Source organism: Sinocyclocheilus anshuiensis, unplaced genomic scaffold (assembly GCF_001515605.1).
Source record: "Sinocyclocheilus anshuiensis isolate Anshui unplaced genomic scaffold, SAMN03320099.WGS_v1.1 scaffold413, whole genome shotgun sequence".
Classification (NCBI taxonomy): domain Eukaryota; kingdom Metazoa; phylum Chordata; class Actinopteri; order Cypriniformes; family Cyprinidae; genus Sinocyclocheilus; species Sinocyclocheilus anshuiensis.
In genome coordinates, this window is record NW_015536481.1 from 96,407 (window position 1) to 124,350 (window position 27,944).

Here is a 27,944-nt window from a genome sequence, read left to right on the forward strand (position 1 = left end):
GTTGAGCTCTTCCTCTTGGCTTTCTCCTGCAGGAAAAGAAAAAAAAACTGTTGAACAAGCATCAAAAGCAGTGAATAGCTGGTGGCTCACCTCAATGAGACACTGCTCTCATTTTATAACAGAACTCGAGTCAAAGGATCTGACCTTGAAACAACACTTTTAAAAGTGTGAAGTGTTGAAACTGACAGTCTCCCTCATCTGACTGCTGTAGGGAAAATGAGCTTGATTATTTGTGGAGCGTGATTATAAATTATTTTCTTTTTTTTGCCACACATACTAATGGCAGGTGAATTAAGAGGGAACATTTCTTACACTGGAAAAAAAATGGCCGTAGAAACAATTTTCAGTCAGAAATTGCAAGTAAATTTCATAAACAATTATAAAGAAATTGAAAAGTAACACATTGAATTTAATGTGAAATTTTGAAGTAGAAAAACATAATCCAATAATCTTTGTTTAAAACTTCAAAAATAATTTAACCAGCCATTAAACTGTATTTTGTATTATTTTCTGACCTTTCAGACCTATCTGATCCTTATAAGGCATAAAACAGATCAAATCTAATATATTTAAAATATAAATATATTTACAAAATGAGCCGTAAAACAGGTCACTACAGGGGCCGGAATGTGTCATGACTCATGATGACTAATGAGTCCATCGCTGGTAACCAAGCAGGATCACATAAACCCACACCCCCAAACCAATAGCTGAGACAGAGACTGAATACAGGAAATGAGTGAAAAGATAGATGGAGAGTGATCAAGTTTCTCTGAACATGCAGCAGAAAGCCGAGGTGAGGGCTCGAGTCTCCTAGCGTGTGAAAGCCCTGCGGCCAAGGCTACTGAGCCTCTCCCCAGACAGGGGCACCAGACGGCGCTCTCACTCAGGAAACCCCCCTGCAGAAATGCTTAGGACCCCTTATCACCCCAGTGTTTGGATTCCCTAGGGCAGGACGCATAGCTCGGGCCTTGCTCAATTATTTAAGAGAAGCAGCAAAAGGGCAGGTACTTAAGAATTAATCATTTCGGTCAACTTACATTTACTCGTAATGTCATCCAGCCCTCATACTAACCTGGTGATGGAGCGAGGTGAGGGAATAGTTACTGGCCACTGAGCAAACAGAAACAAGAGCAAGCTGAACAATGGAAATACAGAATATAACTTGGCAACTATCTTTTAAACCGTAGAGAATTGGGAGGTGCTGCGTGAAGAACAATCGGCTGAGAAACGGGCACACCTTCAGAAATCCCCTAACTCTTATGAGATGGGAGAGGAAGCCGTGCCAAGCCCCGGATTGTAGTATTGTGTTTCGCATGAGAAAGGCTTCCGGACTCGGTTAGAAAAGTGTGGCTGGTATTAATGATGTAAGTGAGGCACTGTCAGTTACAATAATGGATTCGCAGGGCCCCGGAGTGTAGTGTTGCAGGCAGTAAAATGGCAACCTCAAGATGGACTATAAATCCCTAAGAGAGCCAAATGCTGCCACAATTATTAGCCACTGGGCCTCTTAGCCGCCAGTGCAGCTCAACACGGTGACCACTAAGACATCGGGAAAAGGGAACAATCAAAGTGAGCCCAACTACTGGGAGCTCTCGTGCTTGGCCACAATCGCAGTATCTCGACCACCATTCCCATGAGAATAGTGAAACCTAATCCGAATCTGCAACCACGGCTACATATCTGGCCTGAAGGGAAATTAAGTGTATTTCAATTTAAATACAAAAGAGAAGATTTAAAAGGTTTGGGGTTTTCCCCTAAATCCCTGTTTTTCAGTTTGAGACCCCACGTTTGCCACCACGTTACTTTTCACTCTATTTCAACAACTCCTCCCGCCCTCTTCCTGTCTTTTCTGATGCACTGCAGTCACGACGGATCGTGGAGATTAGAGGTGATGATGAAATATTTCCTTACTGTCAGATAATCTAGGGGAAATTAATGACAGCCTGCTCCTTATTAGGGCCTAGGCTTGTATTAGTTCCCAGACTGCTCTGTGGCCTGACCTGCGCATTTCCCCCGATTAGGTCATATGATAAGCATTAGCGCCACTGCCTCTTTCCCACCAACTCAGCATCTAAAGACTGTGGCCTGAGGGCGGCAACGTGACACGCTCTTTTCTTCCAAAGCCCCGGTCGGCATGTGTCCTTTCATGGCACCTCGTTAGGTCTCTACCGATGAGATGAAAGAGCCGCTTTAAAGGAGAACAGAGGTGGGAAAGAATCACAGGTATGGCCACGACATGGATAGTTTTACAATAGCGTTTCGTGTCATTCTGGCTTTTGAAAAATGAGCAGTGTTGGTGCCAATGACTCACTGTTCTGGTGACAATCATTGTGAAATGACAATTAATTTGCTTCCCATGAAGATTTGTTTAAAAAGTTTTGAAAGATAGCAAAAGTAAAAACAGCAGTAACTTACGTTACAAGAAAAGCTTCAGGACTTCGTGTCGATTAACTGTGTTCATTTTTCCCCCAAGTGTTTTTGTATGTCCAACAAAGTGCTTGCATATTGGGAAAAGCCAAGACTGTAATGCTCACATTAGTACCATATGTTCAGCCTCATTAAAATGTGGTCTAAAATAATAACTACTGGCCTGCGTTCACATGTCAGCACTATATCATTTAATACTGCACTAAGAAACTAGAAAACCTTGAGAAACTAGATTGCGGGTTCCAGTCTCACCTTGGCCTGCATCTTCTCCAGAACTTAACGCAGGTGAGCCACATGTTGATTGAGGTGGAGCAGTGTGATCTCATCTTTAAACACTTGGCAGTTCAGCCTCATCTTCTCCAGAAGTCGGACCTCTGATGGCCTGAGGAGTAAACAAACACAAGCTGTTCCCTTGAGCTCTCTTAAAGGAATATTTCACCTAAAAATTTCAATTCTGAAAATGTGTATCCCCATAATGACTTAAATCATGGTCTGTTCTTCACACAAAGCTACCGTACAGCTTCAGAAGACTTGGAATATAGCGGACAAGTTATATGGACCAGTTTTATGATACTGTTATTGTTTGAAGCAGTTTTGACCTTGAAAGTCCTTTATTACATACAAAAGTGTGTTCAATATTCTCCTAAAAATTAACCTCTTATATTCAGAAAACAGAAAGCCATATAGGTTTAGAACAACATGGGAGTAAATTATGACTGAATTTTTATTTTTAGAGAACTATTCCTGTAAGCTTTGTCTTGGATTAGGAAGCTGATCTGAACAGACTTCCAATGTTCTGTCACTTTATATCAAAGATTAGGCTTTTTATTATTCTGTGGCTCGATCTTAAATAAACGTAAGCGGTCTAAACCTCTCATGTTCTCAGACCCAAATATCTTAGATTAATGTAATCCAAAAACCCTGAAACTTGAAAGATTTGTTTGCATTTTTGCTGGGGAAATGGCCAAGCACATGAAGGACATAACCTAACAAAAAACAATAAGCCTTCAACTTAAGTGGCTTATCAGGTAATTAATGACATATTGATTCATGATGCTATTTTCTCACACCCTTATCCATTCCTGCTTTCAATCTGTTCAGCTCGAAAAGATGTCAGAATAAATCAAAGGCCGTAATGCTGAGGAAAAGCAGGAAACTACTGGGTGAGACCCACACTGGCTTTTTCCTCAATCACCCTCTCTTTACTATGCACAACTCATAAATTAAACAGGATTCCCGTTTTGCAAAGGTAACTGTTTTCACATGATAAGGCTGATCCTTAAAAAAATCTGCTTTTGTGTTAAATTAAAAAATAAACAACATAATGAAGCATCATAACGGTGAGTAAATAATGACAGAATTGTCATTTTGGGGCAAACTATTCCTTTAAACAGTCAGAGCCATGTAGATATTTAATATGTTAAGAAATTACATTAAACATTGGCATGATGGGTCCAATAATAAAGTGGACAAGGGAGCAGCTTTCTCAGCACTTCAGGAAATTAGGAAAGATCTGTGGACTACCCATTACCCTCATCCAAATGACCTTCAGAGCACTGACGCCACAGAAAAATAAACTGTAACAGAGTGTAAACAGAGCATCAAAAATCACAGGATGCATTCTCTACAAGTAAATTACACTAAGGGCATCCAAAACCAGCTCTGATCATCAGTTATTCCAGCCTCTCCTCCTGGAAGACGCAACACATCATTATCCATAAAGACCAATGCATTAATGAACAGTTCCTTTTCCTCTCCCTGTTCTCTGTGATGATCCAATATAATTACCCAACTGCTCTGTATTAACCTCCAGAACATTCTATTCTAATCTATTCTATTCTACGGTAAGAGCATATACTTACTTATTCTTCTGCACTGGTGCAGTGTTAAGATTGTCCTTGAATGTTTGAAGGCTCTGCCTTTTCCTTTGCAGATTGTCCTGGGTCTCACTTCCAAGCCTCTTCACTTCCAAGCTATCTGTTTGCACTGCATCCATCTCCCCCTCCATCTTCTTCAGCTCTGAACAGAAGGCTACCAGGCCATGGTAAAGCTCCTGAACCTGGTTATCATGCACAGATCAACTAAAAGCAATAGTGGAGAACGGGCTTATTTTTCACGTTTTTTTCCCCTCAGGGCAGGTTTATTTTTGCAAGTCTATTTCTATGGAAGAACATACCTCTATATTTTGGCATTAAAAAAAAAAAACTCTATTGAACATTTCCACTGTTATTACCCTTGCAAAAAAAGATGCAGTTCATTGAACACACACGGACCCTGTGATGACATGCTCCAAAAGTAGACACAATACTAAAATATTAGTTTTATGACAATATTCACAAGACTTATTCTTCCCTGTGTGACAACCAGCCCTATAGTGTTTATTTACAATGGTGAAAAAGAAGACAGCATGTATTTACCTGTATGATGACGTTTTGAAGGGAAGCCACCTGTTGATTTAGCTCTTGAATCTTCCTGGTGTTGTTTAGCAGATCTTTGCGCTGAATATCGTCAGTGGTACAAATAATGTTATCTGATGAATAAGGACCCTCTTTCTGAGTTGCCTACAAGTTTTGAGAGGCAAAAGTTGAATTTGAAACGACATATGTTTATCTCCTAAAACAGTTATGTTTGTGGGATTTTTTTACTCCCTTGAAAGACTCGACTAAAACATGCGATTCGGTCTACCTTCCTACATAAGTGAAGCTCCATTAGTCTCGTCTCTGAGCCAGGCAAATCTCCAATCTGCTGCTCAGGGGAGAACTTATCTGAAAAACGTGGAAAAATAGAGACGGTATGTAAAAGTAAATTCACTGTGTAAATTCCAGGGCACTTACAAGCCACAAGCCATATATGATTCTCTCCAAACGTAAGACTAAATGGCTGATCTTTTCCAAAGACAAAAGAAAAAACCCTAAAAATAATACAATAAATTGAGCGTACGTCAGACTGATTTGATTAATTTTTAATACATACTCTCCTAGGCTTTTGTGTGTGTGTTTGCATTATCCCAAAGGACACACTAGTGGACATGCTAGGTAAATAGCCATCTGCTTTACTGCAAGTAATATACAAGTATTCTGTTTTACATGAGAGTCTGACCTGTAGGGTTGCTTTCATATGTGATATTGTATACATTATCAATGATTTGTAAAATGACTCCATAGGTTCTTCTGGCTTTAAGGTAGATTGTTATACAAAGACGATTGTGACCCTGGACCACAAAACCAGTCTTAATATATTTGTAGCAATAGCCAAAAATACATTGTATGGGTCAAAATTATTGATTTTTCTTTAATGCCAAAAATCATAAGGATATTAAGTAAATATCATGTTCCATGAAGATATTTTGTAAATTTCCTACTGTAAATATATTAAAACTTCATTTTTGATTAGTAATATGCATTGCTAAGGACTTCATTTGGACAACTTTTAAAGGCGATTTTCTCAATATTTAGATTTTTTTGCACCCTCAGATTCCAGATTTTCAAATAGTTGTATCTCGACCAAATATTGCCCTATCCTAACAAACCATACATCAATGGAAAGCTTATTTATTCAGCTTTCAGATGATTTATACATCTCAATTTCGAAAAAATTGACCCTTGTGACTGGTTTTGGGGTCCAGGGTCACAATTGTATATGCACATCTGTAGATATTTTATTCCTTTTTGCTTTTTTATATACAAAACCTTCACTGCTTTTCAGGTTGAAGTGATCTTTGTCTTCTTTAATTCCCAGCATCCTCAGACAGGACTCCACCACTTTTCCCACACTTGTCTCTTTAGGTGTCCTTAAATGAACTGTTCAATCTGACGCTAAATCAAAATAACACACAGATATAGGCATTTGTCAAACTTCGAAATTAATTTACAAAATGATATGTTCAACTATTAGATGGAACAAAATTGAATGGACAGAAATGTACCATTGACTGTGATTTCAATGAGAAATTAGTTCTTCTGAAATCTAGCATTTTGCTCTTTCTGTCTGTGAGAGAGAACAGGGCACATATTCAGGTCAACCTGTAAATACTGTTATGAAAATAATGTAAATGTCATTTTGGTAATTGTTTTACATTCTAAAACAATTACCAAAATAGTAATTACCAGAATGTGTTTTACATTCTACAGAGAAGGACAATCTACCTGAATTTGAATGAGCATCGGTTCATGTTGATGCTGCTAACTTGAAGAGAAGATCTTGACTTGGTCATGGACACCAAAGCCGCTGTGAATTTCTCAACATTGTGTGGACCAAATCTTTCTTTTGTGGGAAAGAAAACAAGTTTGGTACCAGAAAATTGCAGACAAAGTACTTAGACGTGGACTCAAACAGTTCACGGTTGTGTTATAGTACCAAGGATGGTGTCAAGTCTTTGAGTGGTGGAGTTTGGGGGGTGTAACTCATGGTAAATCGCAGACAGCAGCCTCTCTCTCTCCTCTAGATTGGACACTTGAAGGATTTTGAGGGTGTTGAGATCAATAGAAGCAATGTGAGATCCACTGAACTCTGCCTCTGTAAGGTTTGATCCACCCGAAGCCACAACATTATTATTAACATCTCTTTAAACGGTTGCTTCTGATAAATAACACTAATGGATCTCTAAAATAGCTCTTTATTGGTTTGAATGTGTTACAAATAGGCCTTGCAAATCATTAGCTAGAAATGGTAAAAGTCTCTATGGTGTTTTATTAGCTAGAAAATGTTGCTTTTCCTCTCTTTTTAAGTTGATGCATGGAAATACTTCTTAAACTGATGCAATAACTTCAAAGTGAAAATGAGTAATACATAATCTGAACAGTTATTGGTTTGTGGCTATGCATTAGTCTCTTTGAATGTTTGGTGAATTTAAACATTTAAAAAGGGTGGGAATATGACAAAACCAAATGTGCAAACTGTACTTTTACCTCTAATGAAGGGCAGGCATTTCTGTAGACCAATATTACTAAACCACTGGCAAAGCTCCTCTGTGTTCAGCTCTGCTAAAGTTTTGGCTCTGTACCCATTAGAATCCCACTAAATACAGACAGATACAGACAAACACATGCAATTGAAGATCTCAATATGCATGCATGTAGACACTTTTATTTACTTGAAATAACTCTTCATGAACATTCTCCGGCATGTTCACAGAGAATTAACGCAATGAAAGATGTGCCCACACAAAAAAAGACCAATATAGAACATTCCACCATAAAAGACTAACAGTTTTTTTTTAACCAAGGAGATTTTTCAGTGCTCCTATGAAAGGTGCTGCATGAGTATACTTGTGTATACCCTACAGCTGTGGATGCTCTGACTGTACATGAGGTGTATTTTCAAGTGGAACTGCCTGTACTTTTACAAAATGGCTATAGTTTTCCACTGACTATACTATCTTACTGACTTTGACGTTTTAGATGGTCAGTGTATGTTCAAAGTTAAGTAGGAATAAAAGTCTGCTATGTTTATTGACTTGACTCAGCTCCATTCATAATCTTATTTGTCAGAATATTTTTCACACACACACACACACACACACACACACACACATACAGATTTAATTGATATCTTTCATAAATTGCATTAACAGCTCTAAAATATGAGACACCGATGTTTCAGGAGTTTAGGACACATGCTTATTCGATAACTGTTTTATTTCCTATTTGGGTGACACACACACACACACACACACACACAATAGCCTTACCTTCAATGCACTTTCTCCAGTGTGGTCCTTTGACTGAGGAATGTATGATGCTGGGAAGAGGAAAAATAACAGGTCTAGCTGGTGGAACATCTTAGGATCCTATTCACCAGCAAAACTTGGTGCTGGTTAAGTTATTTGACCAAGAAAGTCTTTCTGGTTACACTAGTTAAAAGGTCTAGTGGGAAGCCTCCAAAACACAACACATAGTGGTCTTTTTCAGAGTTTAATACAAAATGGGGGGACTAATGGTTAGAGAGCTGAACTGGTACCCAGAAGGTCGCAGGTTCGATTCCCAGTACTGGCAGGAATTGTAGGTGGGGGGAGTGAATGAACAGCACTCTCTTCCACCCTCACTACTCATGACTGAGGTGCCCTTGAGCAAGGCACCGAACCCCCAATTGCTCCCCGGGCACCACAGAAAAAATGGCTACATACAGCTCCGGGTTTGTGTTCACGGTGCGTGTGAATGTGTGTTTTCACTACTCACTGCTGTGTGGTGCACTTGGATGGGATAAATGCAAAGCACAAATTCTGAGTACGAGTTACCATACTTGGCTACATATCACGTCACTTCACTTCACTCACTTTAAATAAATATGATAAGGATAGCATCCTAGCCTTTGTAATTCAAGCAATGGATCACAATATAAGGTCACATCACATCTTTACCAACAGTTATCCTCCTTTGACGTGGGGATTCCTCATCTTCAAGGACTTCATCTCTTCCTTGACATGTGGAGTGAAAGGTATGACTTCTCAGCACCGTATCGCCCAAACTACTGGACCTAGTGGTTGGTTTCTGTGATAGAACAACAAACGAGCATTCATACATGTAAAACCTCTTTTCGATATATTCTGTGTGAAATGTGAATTATATTAATGGGTTATTTTAAACAGGTACCATTTGTAAAGGTAATGCTGAGTGATTTTACCTTTTGGTGTGTTAACATGCTTATCTTACTGCTCAGCGGTAGTAGACTCAACTCTTCCTTTAGCAACTCATGGCTGCTGGCATCCTTGTCGCTCAGGTCATCTAAATGAGTAAAACAAGACATCACCAAGATGTCAGCACTTTTAGCAAATGCCCTCTGAACTGATGGGAAAGAACTTTTGGATCTGGAGAAGTCCTAACTCTGTCTGGGTCATTGAGTCCATCTCTGGGAAACAAAACAAGTAGAACTTCAAGCTAACATGGGAAAAATTGGTCCCAAACTCAAGTCTGGACAATATAGAGCACCATATTTGGTGTATTGTGCTCTCTGGAACACACTTGAAAGCTTGGTTGGAATTTGTCTCAAATTAATAATGTCAGCCGGAAACAGCTACTTAATCTCTGCATGCTAGTGCTAATACTTGAGCTAATAATGTTGAGGGAGGAATGAAAGTGTTTTCTTTTCACCATGAATGTTTTTACACGGGCTCTGTAACCTCAGTCATCAATGATTTATCATGAGCCTTGATGGCACACTCTGTAAATACATGCCAACATGCAGCAAACCACACTGTGGGATGTTGCAAAACTGGGTTAACAGTAAAAAGGACAAGTGAGGGACTGTCTGACCAGTGGCATACTTTAGTGACCAGTGACATGCTATGCTTTCCCACAGACAGCAGACATTCTAACATTCCCATAACCACACTGCTTTCTGAACACCCCTCCCTTTCCTTCATAAAAAAAGCAGGAATAACAAACAAGTGCTGGGAATTGACACACTGAAACGATGGTCTTAAGTCTTGTCAAAAATCCACTCTCTGATCCCTGTTGGTTCTGCATAATAGGGAACAGTATGTGTTTGGCATCAGTTCTAGGTTTGTACTGTTCATTGCCTGAGTCATACTACTGTCTTATGTCAATTCAATAGTTAAATATTAAGTGGAACATGGTGGAACGGTATATCATGGAGATCAGTTTTTTGAGCCTACAGATTTGTCAGTTTTGCAATATTTACATCCATTAAATTCAATCAGAATGTCATCAGAAGAAGCTCTTTCTATCTGTCTATCTATCTATCTATCTATCTATCTATCCATCCATCCATCCATCCATCCATCTATATATATATTCAACACAATCTTAAAAAATCACAGATAAACTGACCTTGCACAGCAATAATGCCTCCCTCTATATCTGGATTTCCTTACTGGGAGACCTCAGACATTTGGGATAGGCAATAACTGGTCCAGCACCATCATACTGAGCACTGGAGCCCCACAGGGCCTGATGACTCACGACTGTACTGCCAAACACAGTACAACTGCATCATCAAGTTCAAGAATGATATCGCAGCGGTGGGCCTCATCAGCGACAGTAAGTCATCACACAGAAAGGAGCATCTAATAGACTGCTGTGCAAACAACAATTTGTCTCTAAATGTTGACAAAACAAACTGAGACATCGACTTCAGAAAGTTCCACACTGACCACCTCCCATTGCACATCAATGGGTCTCCTGTAGAGACAGTCAGGATGGAGACGTTTCTGGGTCTGCACATCACTTGTACCACCTCACAAGCCAAAAAGGCACGCGATTTCAGCATCTATTTAATGCACACAATGTGGATAAGCTACAACAGGTACACATCAGCAGTGTGAATGCACTTCCCCATGACCAACAATTATAAAAACAGCTGAGAGAATTATTGGAAGCTCACTCCCTCCCATATCAGATTTTTACCACAAACAGTGTGTTAACAAGACCTAGAGCATCACATAAGACCCCATCCGTCCCACCAATGAACTCTCTAACCTGTAAAAAAGGCATACTAGATAGCCAACACAGAGACTTGAGAGACTTTGCAACAGTTTTTTCCCTTAAAGTTCCTCAATGCCCTGACACTTACTTCCTTACGTCCTTCCTTCCAACTTACTTAAAGTTTAATAAGCACCTCTACACTGATGTATTTTGACGATTTCAGCATCTATTTAATGCACACAATGTGGATAAGCTACAACAGGTACACATCAGCAGTGTGAATGCACTTCCCCATGACCAACAATTATGCTAGAGAAGCAATATGTAAAATTTGTTCTGCTGAAATATCAAGATGTGATTAGTTGATGCCATTTTTCACTAATACCATTCATTGCATATGCAGTTGTTGTGCAATTATTCATCACATACATTACACCCAAAACACACACAACTTAATTGATTGCAACTTAATATCCTTCATTTAGATGTTAGCTACTCAGGGCCTACGTATCTGTTCATTGGAGAATTTTAAGATCTTAAGAAATAAGATATTTATTTATGTTCATTCTTTTATCATTCAGCCACAATCCTTTGAAAATAACATTTACTGCTGGCTTTCTGAAAGTGGTAATACTATGATGGTTGTTGAGCCAGGCAAATAGGGCATTTCATTTTATACTTTTGAAATAACAATAAATGTGGCTTGACAAGCAAGAGGAAGGGAGAGTGACTTCCTTCTAGAGCAATTAAATTGACCTTTAAACTGATTTTCAGAATTGGTCCAACTTCCTAGACCAGGGGTCTCCGAACTCGGTCCTGGAGGGCCTCTGTCCTGCAAAGTTTAGCTCCAACTTGCCTCAACACACCTGCCTGGAAGTTTCTAGTATGCCTAGTAAGACCTTGATTAGCTGGTTCAGGTGTGTTTAATTAGGGTTCGAGTTCAACTCTGCAGGACACCGGCCCTCCAGGACCGAGTTTGGAGACCCGTCTTAGACTAATTGTGTGAAACAGTCCAAACAAGATACTTTTTTTCCTGCAAAATGTACACTTAAGTTAAGCTCTATCAACTACATCTATTCAAATTGTAATTATGAAAAAACGAGAGTGTCTCAGCTTGTTTAGTTCCCAGACAGAGTCAAAATTGTCCAGCAAAGGACAGGAGGCTTTTCAGAAACTGGGTCACTTCACACGGTCTGTGTGGTGCATTCGGCCCTCTGACAGCCTCTGGTCGTTCTAGACAGTGAACAGGAAGAGGATATGTGCAGAGCCTGCCCCGAGACTGCAGGGAAAACTCAGTAAAGCCAAGGACTTAACACAGGTCAAGATCTGAGGGAACCAACAACGAGATCTCGCTGCAGGAGAATAACACGCATATGTGCTGCAGTCCAACACATTCTCCTCCCTGCAAAAGCCAGTAAATTGAAAAATGGATTAATGGAATTAATGGAAATTAATTCAATTTTTTTTAATGGAAAACCGCATGGCCGAGGGAGGTAGAGGTACAGATATTCGGAGGATCAGAGCAAGAGAGTCCTTTGGGATCGTGGGAAGTATCTAGGTCTTTCCACCCTGCCAGCTGTTTCCACAGGGCCCCACTGTACTCTGGACCAGTGTGAAACACAGCACCAGAGAATACAGTTTCCTCTGAACCAAACTCACTGTACTTTCAGGAGAGTGAATTATGAAGAAACACATTCAAATGTTAATCGATTTAGGGCTTCACCGCAAAACGCACCTGTGTTGTCAGCATATATATTTATTCACAACTACCAATGGTGTAGTGATTCAACAACAGCAAAAAAAGTATGAACATTGAGACAGACTTAAGATGCCTGGAACAACTGTGTCAAGGTTTCTACCTGGAATACAATGCTTGGGAACAGGTATGGCTTTACGCTGGGGAATCTTGTGATAAATATCTACAAAAGCCGCCCTTCGCAATAGCATAGACACCATTGTCCAAAACAGGTTAGCCCTTGGGTGTCGTTTCTCTAGACCAAACAATAAACACCTTAGTTTTCAGTAAGGAACAACAGCTCACTTCACTAAAGGGTCTAAATATCTTTGCTTTGAGGAGTTGCTTTGTGCATGATGTCCACCCACACCCTCTGCCCTTTCTATAGAAAACCACACCTGGATGAGGACATGAATAAAATCATCAAAAATGAATGAGTCATGAAAGCGAGTTTTCAGCATTTCAGACAAATGAATTAGTGAATGATGAACAATTCCGACAATTCTTAGATCTCTGCCTCATCAAAAAAAAAAAAGTGCTATCAAAGGTTGCCTAATTGTTACCTACCAAATTTTAAATACTTGTAGATGTATATGCACCATAATTTTTCTGTTATTAGGTTAAATATCTAACATTTTTCATTCCCTATCTGACCCATTCAACAAATACAGTGTACTTTATTGTTCTATGGCGTTTTTAGAAACATTAGAGACAAACCCTTTTTTTTTTTTTGTTATGAGAACTATTTAATATGTTTGATAAAGTATTGTTTAATATAAAATTAACCTATTATTAAAACTACCTCGTATTAAACACTTAAAATTGAGATATTAGCCTAATCAGTGATCTTGCCCTTTTCGGCAGTATATTCAACAATTAGAAATCATACCATGTCAAAAGTTTGACAAACAACTGAATTTTTACTATTATTATTATTGATATTAATATCAGTTTAAATATTGATATTCTATTCAACTGTAGTAAACATTTTTAACAAATGTATTTTTTAATTAAATTACATTTGCAATCATTTTTGTATTTTAAGTATTTAAAGTAATATAATTTGCAAGCCCAATCTTGCATATAATTTAATTCGACCTCTCAAGGTTGACAATTAACATTTTCTGAAGGTTAAGATATGCACCTATTGTCACAAAAAGAGATCAAACTGTGCACGGTATACTATACATCAAAAACTCCATAACATAAATGTGCATAGGACCTCAAACACCTGCATGAAGACTACTGTGAAGATTCATCACAAATGAAAACAGACTCACCCAGATTATGTTCAGTGAACTGCAGCAAACTGATTCCAGTGTTGAGGCTTCCTGACAATGCAAACACACAAGTGACTATTTCAGAATTTATCATGATTAAAGCAAAACTAATCTCCAGTCATATTCAAACATGCCAGTGGTCTCATCAGATTGATGAAGCCTCGTACTTTTTGCGTGGGTATTCAGGAAGAGGGGGTACATGAAAGGTGCTACGCAGGAAATGTGTTGTAGACTTCTCTACACTCTTCTTCTTGGCCGGTTCTTCCTCTTGAGGCTCCGCCTGTGGATGTTCTTCATCTTTGGTCTCATGTTTACCTTCAGACTCCACTTCTTGGTCTACATCTTCCTCACTCTCCTGTTCTCCCATAGCAGCACTGCTGATACTGTCCATTCCTTCGCTGCCTGACGTTTGCTGCAGACTCTCTTCTTCCGAGTTTATGTCAAAGAACTGGTCATCATCTTTTACATCAGAAGGTGTCGGAGGAATGAGGTTAATGACCGGTGGAGTAAGAAGACCACCATCTCCAACATTAGTGCTGCCAGAACCATACAGAAGAGAGTCTAGAGTAGAGTCGTCATTATTATCCTGGATCGGTCTGGCCTGAAGCGGTAAAGAGGAAAGTGGTGCAAGCTTCTTCTTCAAAGCTGCTCTTTTGCACATGGACACAGAACTAGCAGCACGGCCCATGGTGATCTGTTGAGGAGGCCCGCAGTGCTCAACTTCAGCGAGGCTAAATCCAGGGTTGTCTATTCCCAAATCTTCAACAACGATGTGGACGTTCTCCTCATCCGCGACAGCCTTGGGATTTTGTGGCTTTTCCTGATCGGACTCCAAGCAATCATTCTCACCTGTCCGAAAGCAGGAGCAACACAGGAACCTTTGTACAACGCTGATGGTGTTTTCTCGTCTGGAATGTCGGTTATCCGTATGCTTTGCCGTGTCCATCGCTACTTCCTCCCATTCCCTGATGTTCACCGAAAGTCCTTCTGACACTCCCAGTCCCAGAAGAAACTAAAAGTCTGAGTATCACAGAGAGATAAACATAGCTTTTTCACCTCTATCACCTAAACCTTCATCGAAAGGAAAACAGACCCCCTCAAAGCATCAATATGCAAGCCTCTCTCACCAAAACCCTTCCAGCAGTAAAAAAAAATAAATCCTCTGTAGGTTGTTGCTTAGCAGTGGCCTGAAAGAGAATAGGATGAAGCTTTATGCTTTGGCTCAGATGAATACTTGAGATGAATGCTAGTTTCATTAAGGGCCTTTCATATGGAAAGTACTAAGGACACTGCTCTGCCCTCAAAGAGATGTGCGAATAAAATTAAGAGCCAAGCTGACCTTACCGAATTTTATATAGAAAAATTACAGTTAATTTAGGAGCACTATATGAAACTACATGATCAATTATAGTAGTTACGGTATAACTGTGAAATCTGTTCTTTTTCTTGTTTGGTCTGTTGTTCCACCTACAAAGTTGCTGTGTTTTGCTAAGCTATGCTGCTAATGCTGAGCATTCTGAATCACCTGATACACTAGGAGGTCACTAACAACTAACACAATTTGCCTGGTAATAATGCTTTTCTCCTTTATTTGATCAGCTATAATTTAGAAAATGTGCACAAAAAAATCTAGTTCAAACAAAATTACGTATTTAGCAATAGCTCAACGGTAATTGCACTAGGTTTTGTTTTGTGAATCTCTATGTACTCTATAATGAACTTAAGTAATACATAGAAAGAAGGCATGTTTACATCAAAATAAATGATGATGACTTAATTTGAATGCAGTACAATGCTATTTTAGCACATCTGGCTAAACTGGACAGCAGGTAGATGAAAAAAAAAGCAAGGTTTTGCACTGAAATACAGATTCATAATTTGAGATAGAGTACACTACCATTCAAACGGTTTAAAAAAAAAAAGAAATTAATACTTTTATTCAGCAAGGATGCATTAAATTAATTTAAAATGTGACAGTAAATTCTGGAAAAAAAATTAAATGTTTAACTATTAAAATAAACTTATTTTAAATTGTAATATTTCATAATATTACATAATGTTTTAACATAATGTTTTACTGTTTACATAATGTTTTAATGTTTGTATTTTGACCAAAATAATGCAGCGCCGGTGGGGAAAATAAAAACATCTTACGGACCCCAAACATTTGAACAGTAGTGCATAACTTATCATGTGCAGTTACCTTATCTGAGTTACAACTGCAAGTAAGGATTACAGTACAAGGAATATGCATTCATAAAACACAAAAGTATTGCTGTTAAAGGACTGCTTTTGTATAACCTTTATATTTCTGGCCCAATAAAATGACTGAAAGCACAAATCATAATGTTTTAATTATCACCAATGTCTCTGAGCACAGTAGGAGCAGAAAGAACTGTCAGCACTGTATCAAGCGCTCCATGCAGAAGAAAAGGTCACCATGCTCTAGTACTTTTTTAAGAGCCAGTTGTTAAGCCTGTTTATCAAAGGCTCCACTGATATTTATATATGTATTTAAGCAAAAACATTTGTGCACAATAAAGGATGACAGGGTTGGCTGTGCAGTAACTGTGTTGCATGACTAAGCATCCATTACAGCTAGCCCAAGATAGTATCTGCATGTTACTTTTTACATTTCCTGCTGATTTTGAGGGACGTCTTGTGGAATTCTGCAGAATTTATTTGGAAATGTAAATATGTTAAACAGAGCTGAGAAAAGGATAATATATCCCAACTGGTGGCTGAAAAAGTAATCAAATTAGCTAAAATGTTTAATAAACACATAAGGGGCAAAGGTTGTATAAAGGAGTTCCGTGTGCACAGATTCCTTGTAGGCCTAGTCATAACCATGCAAAGAACTTTCATGTACACTGACAAATGGGATTTTACAGGAACCCAATGAAAACCACACAGTAGAGAGAGTCAACTGTTATGCTGAGAATGTACTGGAGTGCATTTTCATGACTTCAACACTTCAAGATGTATACTGAAAATTTATACTTTTACCCATATATTACATTTTTTAGAAATATTTGCACAGTGGCTTATGTGCACCATTCCCTTTTCTTGTCAGGTAGAAGTTCCAGGCTCATAAAAAGAGCAACTTAACAATAAATGTTTCTAATCAACAGGACAGGTCAGATGGGAATAAGATTTGCTATAAAATAATTACTCATCATGTTCTGTATTTTAGAGTATAATGATATCTTCACGCCCAATAACTTTATGTGATATCGCAATGAAATATAAAATTTTAAATGTCCAAAAATAAAATTAAATGAAAACATAAAATAAAAAAGGTGAACTACTACTGCAACTACTGCACAATCTGTCATTTCTAGCAGCACAAACATTTACTTGAGCCATCTTGCAGTTCAGTCTTCATCAATAAGCTGCTTTCACCATAATGGCAATTAAGTTACTATTAGGAAACATGGCATTTGTCAGACTGCAGCTATCTGTCAGGAACCCACAGTCAACAGAGGCCGAGTGTGTTCCTTCAAGACTCCGGTAGCTCTTAAACTTTTAATGGGTTTGAGCATCTTTTAAAGACTCTGAGTTAAAGCTTGACTACTTCCAGCTTCCCAAATCCAGTGCACACGTTCACATCCCAGACTGTTAAGGAACTGCAACCCTACTGTGGTCTCACTTCAGGAAACCTGGTGGAAACACCTCTGAGAGTCTGTCAAACTCATTTAAATTACCAAATTGTACTATCTCTGTATTTAGTTGACATTTTGTATATTTCAGCTATATTTGTGCACGATAAGAAGGTGGAGGATTCCCTATGGTTGCCACAGAGTGTCACTAGCGTGCAGATGTTCTGCTATCAGATATGAGGGAAGGAGAGGGCGAGTTTTGAAACTTGGCATTCTATTTCTTGGGTCGTGTTACTGAAGAACCACACAAATGCTTTTCATTTACCGCCCAGCAAAACAGATATGGCATGATACCTCAATCAAATATTTGTAGCAACACCGATTTTCCCCTTAATTTCTTTTACACAATATTCAAAAGCCATTTGAGAACAACTGCAAACTGAACACCCTCTTCCTCTGTCAAACATTTTTATGCAAAAGCTTTTGCCAAGAGCTCTTATTTCAGATGAGAATATTTTGCAAAAAATGTTCACACTAATTTCTCTCGTAATAAGCTAATGTAACACATACCGCACTCAAATAATTAAATAACGTTAATTATTTTAAGGGGTTGGCTATACATCTTATTATATAATGAGATTCTCTTAGGCACTGGTCCTAAATACATGCAATAAATACATTCTTCATGGCAATCGCTGAGAGGGGTACTATCCCCCTTTACAATTTCCCAACTTTTCTCTTTCGAAGCATGTTTTCTTTTGGTTTTGACTGCTCTCGCTGCCACAGAGCATGAGAGAGAGAGAGAAAGAGTGAGGCAGATCTGGGAGAGGGCCCAGACTCCCAGCCAATAACAACAGTGAGTTTCAGCACTGTCAGAAAGGGCTCCTCGCTAAAGAAAGCTGCAGCACAGTTTTTAACATTCTCCAACATATTGAACATTTCCTGTGTTGCTCGTGTTTCCCTGGGCCACTCTCCTGTTCACTGTCACGGAGCAAGCTGGTTTGTATGGACACGCCCCCTTTTGGGTTTAGCAAATCTAATTGGTTGAGTCTTACTCGTATTTACAGTCAGGTTCTTTCGCCACCCTCCCAGGCCTCCACAACTATAGGCAACGGATCCCTTAATTGCCTTTTTTCTAGGAATTTGCTTAAATAGCAACCATATGTATAGGAACAAATGATCACCAAGTGTAATCAAGTGACGATTATACATAACATTTGTTTAAGATAGACAACGAACAAGAGGATAAATAAAAAGACAAAACAAAACAACATGTTTTTGTATAAAATGCCAGTGTTGCCTTGTTCTATAATTATAAGCAACTTTTATCAGGTGTTATAAATAAATAGATAAATAATATCGTAGTTGCAGACTATATTTTATCGACCAGCGATATATTAAAAGTTGGATATATAGTACATCTTATTTTACCTACATACATACACGTAAAGCAATACCGTATATACTATATAGCAAATCTCATGTGCGGGATTCTTTATATTGATGCAAAATGTAAACTATATTAATTGCACAGCTCGATATATGAAGTTTGATATACCAACTGTATCCGCATACATACAGTATACTTGCATTCAACTACTTGATTGCTTGTTTCGTAGCAAAGTTTGAACTTTATTATCATTCTGCATCAATGTACTAAATGCAAGTAAAATGCATGAAGATATTAAGATATTATAAACATTAACATCATTATTTTCTATAAAGCTGCTTTGAAATAATGTGTATTGTGAAAAGCACTATACAAAAAAAATTGACTGTTTGACTGTTTTCTGGTCTTATTTTCAGTTGTATAAGCCTGTTTTGATAAGGTAAGTCGCTTCTGGGTATGTTTTGACATACCAGCGATACCGATCTACCAAGATTTGGCAACACTGCATGATGGTTAAAGATTTGGATTTCTAGCATGCTTTTCCATTGACCCATAATCCTGAAATTAGAGAGTTACTGAGATGCCAGTACACTTTGGCCTTTTTGACCTTGAGCAAGCAACTAACCAATACAGTTCACCAAGAGAGTAACAAGCATGACTAGTGTGAGACTATCCTTCGAATGATCATTCACAAGTTCACAAAGGCTTAATCACAAGAATCAACTCATGCTCTCAAGCTCCCCTCCTGAATGCAATTATAGAAATAAAACTGGAATCTGTGCGGTGGAGGGATGCTGGACAGATTTTTGAAGGAGTGAAGTAAGCAGCTGTTTATCTGCCATGTTGTGATTCAGGGGATTAAATGAACATGTGACATTTTTCTGGAATTTTGTTCCAGTAAATGACTCACTGTTCAAAAAAAAAAAAAATCTTCTTAACACAATATTGAAAAGTGTTCAATGCAAATGTCATTGAATGTGACAGGGGCAAATACAAAGTGCATGAAACAACATCCACATAAAAGCTGCAAAATAAATACAAACCCGATTCCAAAAAAGTTGGGACACTGTACAAATTGTGAATAAAAACAGAATGCAATGATGTGGAAGTTTCAAATTTCAATATTTTATTCAGAATACAACATAGATGACATATCAAATGTTTAAACTGAGAAAATGTATCATTTTAAGGGAAAAATAAGTTGATTTTAAATTTCATGGCATCAACACATCTCAAAAAAGTTGGGACAAGGCCATGTTTACCACTGTGTGGCATCCCCTCTTCTTTTTATAACAGTCTGCAAACGTCTGGGGACTGAGGAGACAAGTTGCTCAAGTTTAGGAATAGGAATGTTGTCCCATTCTTGTCTAATACAGGCTTCTAGTTGCTCAACTGTCTTAGGTCTTCTTTGTCGCATCTTCCTCTTTATGATGCGCCAAATGTTTTCTATGGGTGAAAGATCTGGACTGCAGGCTGGCCATTTCAGTACCCGGATCCTTCTTCTACGCAGCCATGATGTTGTAATTGATGCAGTATGTGGTCTGGCATTGTCATGTTGGAAAATGCAAGGTCTTCCCTGAAAGAGACGACGTCTGGATGGGAGCATATGTTGTTCTAGAACTTGGATATACCTTTCAGCATTGATGGTGCCTTTCCAGATGTGTAAGCTGCCCATGCCACACGCACTCATGCAACCCCATACCATCAGAGATGCAGGCTTCTGAACTGAGCGCTGATAACAACTTGGGTTGTCCTTGTCCTCTTTAGTCCGGATGACATGGCGTCCCAGTTTTCCAAAAAGAACTTCAAATTTTGATTCGTCTGACCACAGAACAGTTTTCCACTTTGCCACAGTCCATTTTAAATGAGCCTTGGCCCAGAGAAAACGCCTGCGCTTCTGGATCATGTTTAGATATGGCTTCTTTTTTGACCTATAGAGTTTTAGCCGGCAACGGCGAATGGCACGGTGGATTGTGTTCACCGACAATGTTTTCTGGAAGTATTCCTGAGCCCATGTTGTGATTTCCATTACAGTAGCATTCCTGTATGTGATGCAGTGCCGTCTAAGGGCCCGAAGATCACGGGCATCCAGTATGGTTTTCCGGCCTTGACCCTTACGCACAGAGATTGTTCCAGATTCTCTGAATCTTTGGATGATATTATGCACTGTAGATGATGATAACTTCAAACTCTTTGCAAATTATTCCATTCCTTTTTTACTCACAATTTGTACAGTGTCCCAGCTTTTTTGGAATTGGGTTTGTAGCATATGAAGTAAAAATCAATGACAAGGCCAAAGCATGTTTTCCATGGCTTAACAGGCTGTTTTCTTCAGAAGTCTACTTTCTCCTTGCCTGTGAACCAGAAACTGCTAAGATGCACCTAAACAACATCCTCATGTTTTGCAGCACTCCTGACTCCAAATTTGTAGCAAATACGGCCAAATATTTGGAATTTCCCCTGGTGGCTGAACCTTAATGACTATTGCATTGAAGACTTTGTCCAAATAATTGAGAGAAAGGAGGCAGAGAAGAAGGAGGGAGGCATTGACCTTGGAAACCTCTTTCACCTCTCCCCCTTTAAAGCCCTGTAGCTTCAATCCCATAATCAATTATCCACTGAAGGCTGGAGACCACCAAAGTTTAGCAGCAGTGAGGATATAGGGCTGCAGGACTGTTTGTGTGAATGAGTGGGGGTGGTACAGACATTTTTTTAACCAAATACTTCTGTGTGAATGAGCAATGAGATATTTTTTCAACTTGCATGAAGGGCAACTAAACTATTCAGATGTACGTGTGAAACAACTGATGTGCTCTTTGTTACAGCTGTAAGTCTCTGAATATTGGGCCAATTAAAGTGATAATTCACGAGAGGCAGGTAATTTTACCATGGTTACGAGGTGGCCTTATATAAAGCTTCTATAAAATGGCAACAACAGTTTCCTGTATTAAAAAAAAAAATTAATCCATCAATTAATATTCATAATCCTAAGTGTAAGATGTGGTAAAGTTCACCCAAAAATTACCATTCTGTCATCATTTACTCACCCTCAAGTTGTTCCAAACCTGTATGAGTTTCTTTCTTGCTGGTAAACAGTTCCTGGCAGTCATTGACTTTCAAAGTGTTGAAAAAATTACTATAGAAGTCAATGGCTACGAGCAACTGTTCGTTACCATCATTCTTCAAAATACCTTCTTTTGTGTTCAACGGAAGAAAAAAACTCATGCAGAATTGAAACAGCCTGAGGGTGAGCAAATGATGACAGATTATTTGGCAAATAATTATAAATCATATTCTATTATGAATTATGATAATTATAAATCATAAAAATAAAACATTAAACATATTAAATATATACTTAATATAAATTGTAAATATATATTAATAATTATAGATATTTAATTTGTTTAATTTTTAACATATGTAGAGAAACAATGTGTCAAGCAGAAGAGGGAGAAAAAAACATGTACACACTAGCATCTTGCCTCTATTTGGCTTTGTGTTAAAGGCAAGGAAGAGTTTATTTGCCTCTTTTTATACAAAAAGTGCTTTTCCCACACCCAGTGTGGTTAAATGAAAACGAATTCATTTGACTTTAAACGAGCCGATTGACTCTCAGAGTGTAAAGATGATGACACGAGTTAATCCCTCTCTCTCACCCTTCCTTTTTTGGTTGGTCCCGTTTATCTTTTTATAGAAGGGGCCACTCGTCTCATGCATGTCAGCATTGTGCATTTCTTTTATCCTACCTTCGCTTTTATGCAGAGAGAAAACAAGCGAAAAAATGAAAAAGTGTGTGTGTGTTTGTGGAGAGATGTGGCTCATGAAGACCTAATTTACAGGATGTGGGTTGCTCAGGGTTCCTGACGTGTCCCAAACCCTTTCTTTAGCCCAGCTTTCCCCACACACACATTTAATTGCATTATGAGCTGCAGTGGAAACGTTTTGCGCTGAAGGAAAAGACAAACTGTGGCTTTCTACAAACTTTCCCATGGGAATGGTGTTTATGACCACCAGTTCCTGCTTTAAGACGCAGGTCTACTGTTATCAAGGATTCACTGGCAAAGATAAAAAAAATGCTTAGCTTGACTTTTCCTTTTTTTCTCAAATCAGATGTAAAATATCTGTCAGTATAATTTACAGAGATTACAGGAAGCAGAGAGAGGAAAACAAGGGAGAGGGCCCAGATGAGCAGAGAAGGGTCTCTTTGGTTTCTGTGGTAACCAGGGGGAGCTGCGGTCTGGTCAAAAGTCCTATTGTGGCAAATGCATTATCAGTTCAAAAAGGGAAGATAGAACGTAAATGAAGCCCCATGAATTTCTTGTCAAAACATGGCAATTTGTTCATCTTCACTGTCGATCTCCTGATCTTTCTAATGAACCTTCTCATAATATAGCATAAAAACAACCATAAGAAATGTACACAGAGTAAAAAGTTAAGAAATAAGGTAACAATTGCCAATTACCAACTGACACGTAAAGTCACTATTCTGAGATATAAAGTCATTTTGAGGTCTAAAGTCACAATTACTGAAGTCACAATTGTGAAATACATAATTGTGAAATGTAAAGTCACAATCGTGAGATATAAAGTCATAATTTGAAATATGAAATCAGTTATGAGATATCAAGTCGCAATTGTGTGTATAAATGCATAAGTGTGAGATATAAAGTCACAATTATAAGATAAAAAAAAAATCATAATAGTGAAAAATTCAGTCGTAATTATGAAATATAGTTTGACCTATTTTCCAAAACATGAGGATTGTTTTCCGTCAAGTTCTATTGTATGGCAGCCTAGTGGAGGCGATTCACAAAAACCTAGGGTATGGCATAATTCCCTGTGGCAATACATACGACAACAACATTCCTGAAACCCACATTACCTAAAAAAGGGCATGATGCACTATTAAATAAAAATCAGAGTGAACAGCATTAAATATAAAAACATATGTCTTATCTCGTCTGTGCAGTTTTTATTGCATAAGTAGCTAGCAGCATGATGGGAGCTAATCAAAAAGACACGCGATAATTGATGCAATAAACTATGACTGCGCACACTCCACACAGAGAACATGATTACGTATTACATTTGCAATAATGCATACATGTATACATTTAGGATCTTGTAAAATCTGCCATTATGATTTCTATGTTGTTAAAATAATAATAATAAAGAAACATTGTAATTACCAAAACAAAGGTAAAACTACGCTAACCACAATCCTGAAGGTCACAATCCTGAAGCGGGATCCAACCAGAGAAGTCTATTATCATAACAGCAGCACTCATCGTACCTGCTACCATGAATTGTCACTATTAGGAACCTCGACCTAGCAATGTTCAGGTCTGTTCTCCTACAAATATTTGGATTATCTTTAACAAGCATCATCATGATGTTTTTTCTGAACTCTGAATGCTAGGATATGGCAACTGCCATACGCCAATGCCGCCCCTGTGGCAGCCCAATAAAAGAGCTAGAGAGGCTAATGTGGATGGGCTGCTTTTTCAGTTCACGTTTCTTTAAACGCATGTTGCTTGAAAGGAATTATAAAGGTTTAATTGAGTGTAGCAATTGATTGGATGGCCCATATTGATCACTAGAAGGGGAAGTGAGGGAGGAAGACACCTCTTCAAAGAAAGAAAAGCAGAAAGAGCTGATAGCTACAGTGCTATTCTTTAAATTCCCTCCTTTTTGAACAAATGGCCCAGGGTGTCATGACTTTTTCATAATGATATTACTGACACAAGTCGGATCTAATCCACAAGTCTGCTCGCTTAATGGGACAAAGGCTGAAAAGAGCTCATGAATAAAAATGAGGGGGCTTCCTGACAGGCCTTGAAGAGCCTAAACATGACTGCTCCTTCTAAATCAAAGAAAATCAGTGTGATCTTCAACCATAAAACATCCAAAGTTCAACCACAAAAGTTCATAATCTGAAAAACGGTATTGACCTATTTGCTATCTAAAGAGATAGTTCACCGAAAAACAAAAATTCTTCCAATCCTACATGACTGACTTTCTTCTGTGGAACAAAAACATTATTTTGAATAATGCTTCAACTGCTTTTTTCCATACAATGAAAGTCATTGGGGTCCAAAACAACATTGGATCCCACTGACTTTTATTGTATGTACTAAAAAATGTTCTACAGCTTTGGAATAACCCAAGAATTTTCATTTTTGGGTAAACTATCCTTTTAATAAAAAGAAAAGTCGAATTGATGGAGGACAGTTGTTACTGGAATTTCTCATTATTCAACTCATTCTCACATGATGGCATCATGATGTCACATTCCACACATAGATCCGCTATGATGGCTAAATCCAGTTTAATTGTTCTGTCTGCTCTGTGGGCCAAACTTCTAATACTGATGATTTTTGTTTTGGGCACCATATGCATTTCATGAAAGGCACACATGGCTCATGGCTTGCCTCATACACAAATCTTCTCTTTGAGACAGAGTTTTCCTCTTAAAATCATTCTCCAAAGTCATAACTAATCTTGTGGCACGCTGTGCAGTTGAGGAATGTGTTTACTCACACCAAGTGGGTTTGCCAAAGGCTCCATAAGACAGAACCCAAGTCACTAAAAAAAAAAAAGGGAGAGATGCTGAGGCCAATACAAAACTAAACGTGGGAATATTCGTACATACTGAGTTGCAAAATCACTTCTATCACAAATGAAAATTATTTTCACCATGTCATTTGGAACCTGTATGACTTTTTGTGTTTTGTTAAAACTCTGGGGTGTGAGGGGGTTTTGGGGCCCTGGAGAAGTTTTGACATGCCCTGACATTTGTGCTTTTTTCAATTTCTTATAAACATATTAATGGATAAAGTCTGATTACACTGTATCCAGCACAAACTGGGCTACAATAATATGTAATAAGCATGTATATACAAAAGGAAGAAAGAAGATTTTTTTTTTTTTTTTTTTTTTTTAGATTAGGATAAAGAAGTTAGACTAGATTTTAGATTTTAGATTTTAGGCTATTCATTCTCATCACTGGAATAAAGGGTCGGGTGCTGAAATTGCACATACAATTGTTTCTCAATGTAATATCTCACAACGGAAAACTACAAAAGCTAATACAGTGAAAAGTCAAAATATCTTCTTATATATTGCAGATGAAAGTAAATCACATAGGTTTGGACCAACAGAATCAGTAAATGATAACAGAATTTTCATTTTTGAGTGAACTATCCCTTTAACTGTATTTTATTACGCATTCATGAATCAGAACGTGTAATAAAATTGTTTAAAATATTTCTCCTCAATTCAGCTTGTGTGACAGTGTGACATTATGAGCTGCAGTGTTTGTGGGTCAGTGTGTGAAATGTACATGAGAGAAAGCAGCACAAGAGTGAGAGTTATCATGTGACCGCCCCTCCTCTCTCTCTTTTTTGCTGTCAGATATGGTGTAATGTCCCCAGATGGATTACAGGCAGCTGTGTGAAGTCGGAAACCTGCAGTGACGAGTGTAATTATTTATCCACCTGTTTTACACTTTTCTATTCATATTATTCTATTTTCTATTCATATATTATAAGAAAGAAAGAAAGAAAAGCATATGAAACCAATGGCTTCTCTGAAACAAAAAAGCTAATTTTAAAACATTTTAAAGCATGATCATCATAAACCTTACTAACTAGATTGCAAGTAAGATGGCGCCGCACACGGTGCTTGGCTCTCCAGTGTTTGTACTGTTTTTGTTCGTTTTTCCTGTTTTTTGTTTCTCAAACATGATCAGTTTTACCAGGGATGAACTGCTGAACATTCAGCAGAACACACCACAAAATCTTCTACCGGATTTCGATTATTCGGACATTTTGCTGAACGTTGTAGTTGGCGGAGCAGCGGCGCTGATCAAGCGCTTCAGGACTCACAGACGGGGGAAGAGAGCCGGCGTGCTCATGAAGCTCAGGCAGCGCGGATTTCGAACGCCATTGCCTAGCATCCATCTGGCGAATCTCCGCTCTCTACCCAACAAAACGGACGAACTTCTTCTGCTCTCCAGGACAAACAAGGATTTTTCAAACTCTGCTGCTCTGTGTTTCACGGAAACCTGGCTGAATGACGCCATACCTGACAGCGCGCTACATCTGCCCGGCTTTAAGCTGTTTAGAGCAGACCGTGACGCAGAATCAACGGGGAAATCGCACGGCGGCGGGATATGTTTTTACATCAAGGAAAGGTGGTGTACAGATGTTACAGCGTTAAAGAAGATGTGTTGTCCCGATCTAGAAGCGCTCTTTGTTAACTGCAAGCTGTTCTATTCACCGCGGGAGTTTTGCTCGTTCATTCTCGTGAGTGTTTACATTCCTCCGCAAGCACATGTGAGCTCTTGTCAATTTTGGGGCAAGTAAGCAAGATTAATGGTCAAAGAAATGGACAGCATGACCATCATGTAAACCAGTGATAGTAATCACGAGCTGTTTGGATTGACTTCCCCCACCTAGGAGACAAAGAACAGACTGAGATTCCTTACAGACCTCTTAATCTCTGGTCTTCATACATTCACAGAATGACACAGAAACTGCCTTTCCATGCACCTAAATGACACTAAAAGGACTCGTGAGCAACTAGGACAGATTCTTGTATAAACAGGCCAAATACACACTGGAAAAGGCAAAGAGGAATTATACTGGAAAGCTAAAAAAAAACAATTATTTTCCAGTGATCCTGCTTCAGTGTGGAAAGGTCTGAAAGACAAACTGCATTACATCCTGCAACATCTAGACAGACCAGGGACTTATGTGAGGATCTTGTTTGTGGACTTCAGCTCGGCGTTTAACACTGTCATCCCAAACCTCCTCCTGCCCAAACTCAGCTCTCCTGTCTGTCAGTGGATCACCAGCTTCCTGACAGACAGGCAGCAGCTAGTGAGGCTGGGAAAAACATTCAGGTTCCTGGGCACCACTATCTCTCAGGACCTAAAGTGGGACACTCACATTGAGTCCATTGTCAAAAAGGCCCAGCAGAAGTTGTACTTCCTTTGCCAGCTGAGGAAGTTCAACCTGCCTCAAGAGCTGCTGAAAAAGTTCTACTCTGCCATCATTGAATCCGTCCTCTGCACTTCTATAACTGTCTGGTTCAGCTCAGCTACCAAATCTGACCTCAGAAGAC

General features: G+C 38.7%; 1 protein-coding gene across 1 annotated transcript in view; it reads right to left on the reverse strand.

Moving 5' to 3' along the window:
• Nucleotides 1-6,571: 6,571 nt before the first annotated feature.
• LOC107683712 (uncharacterized) overlaps nucleotides 6,572-27,944 on the reverse strand; it is a 22,758-nt gene continuing 1,385 nt past the window's right edge. Inside the window, exons 2-7 of the mRNA XM_016479784.1 lie at nucleotides 9,052-9,152; nucleotides 8,789-8,918; nucleotides 8,120-8,169; nucleotides 7,338-7,446; nucleotides 6,787-6,945; nucleotides 6,572-6,693 (exon numbers count right to left, since the gene is read on the reverse strand). Of these exons, the coding sequence (XP_016335270.1) occupies nucleotides 6,572-6,693; nucleotides 6,787-6,945; nucleotides 7,338-7,446; nucleotides 8,120-8,169; nucleotides 8,789-8,918; nucleotides 9,052-9,152 (671 nt within the window). The remainder of the gene's footprint in view (nucleotides 6,694-6,786; nucleotides 6,946-7,337; nucleotides 7,447-8,119; nucleotides 8,170-8,788; nucleotides 8,919-9,051; nucleotides 9,153-27,944) is intronic.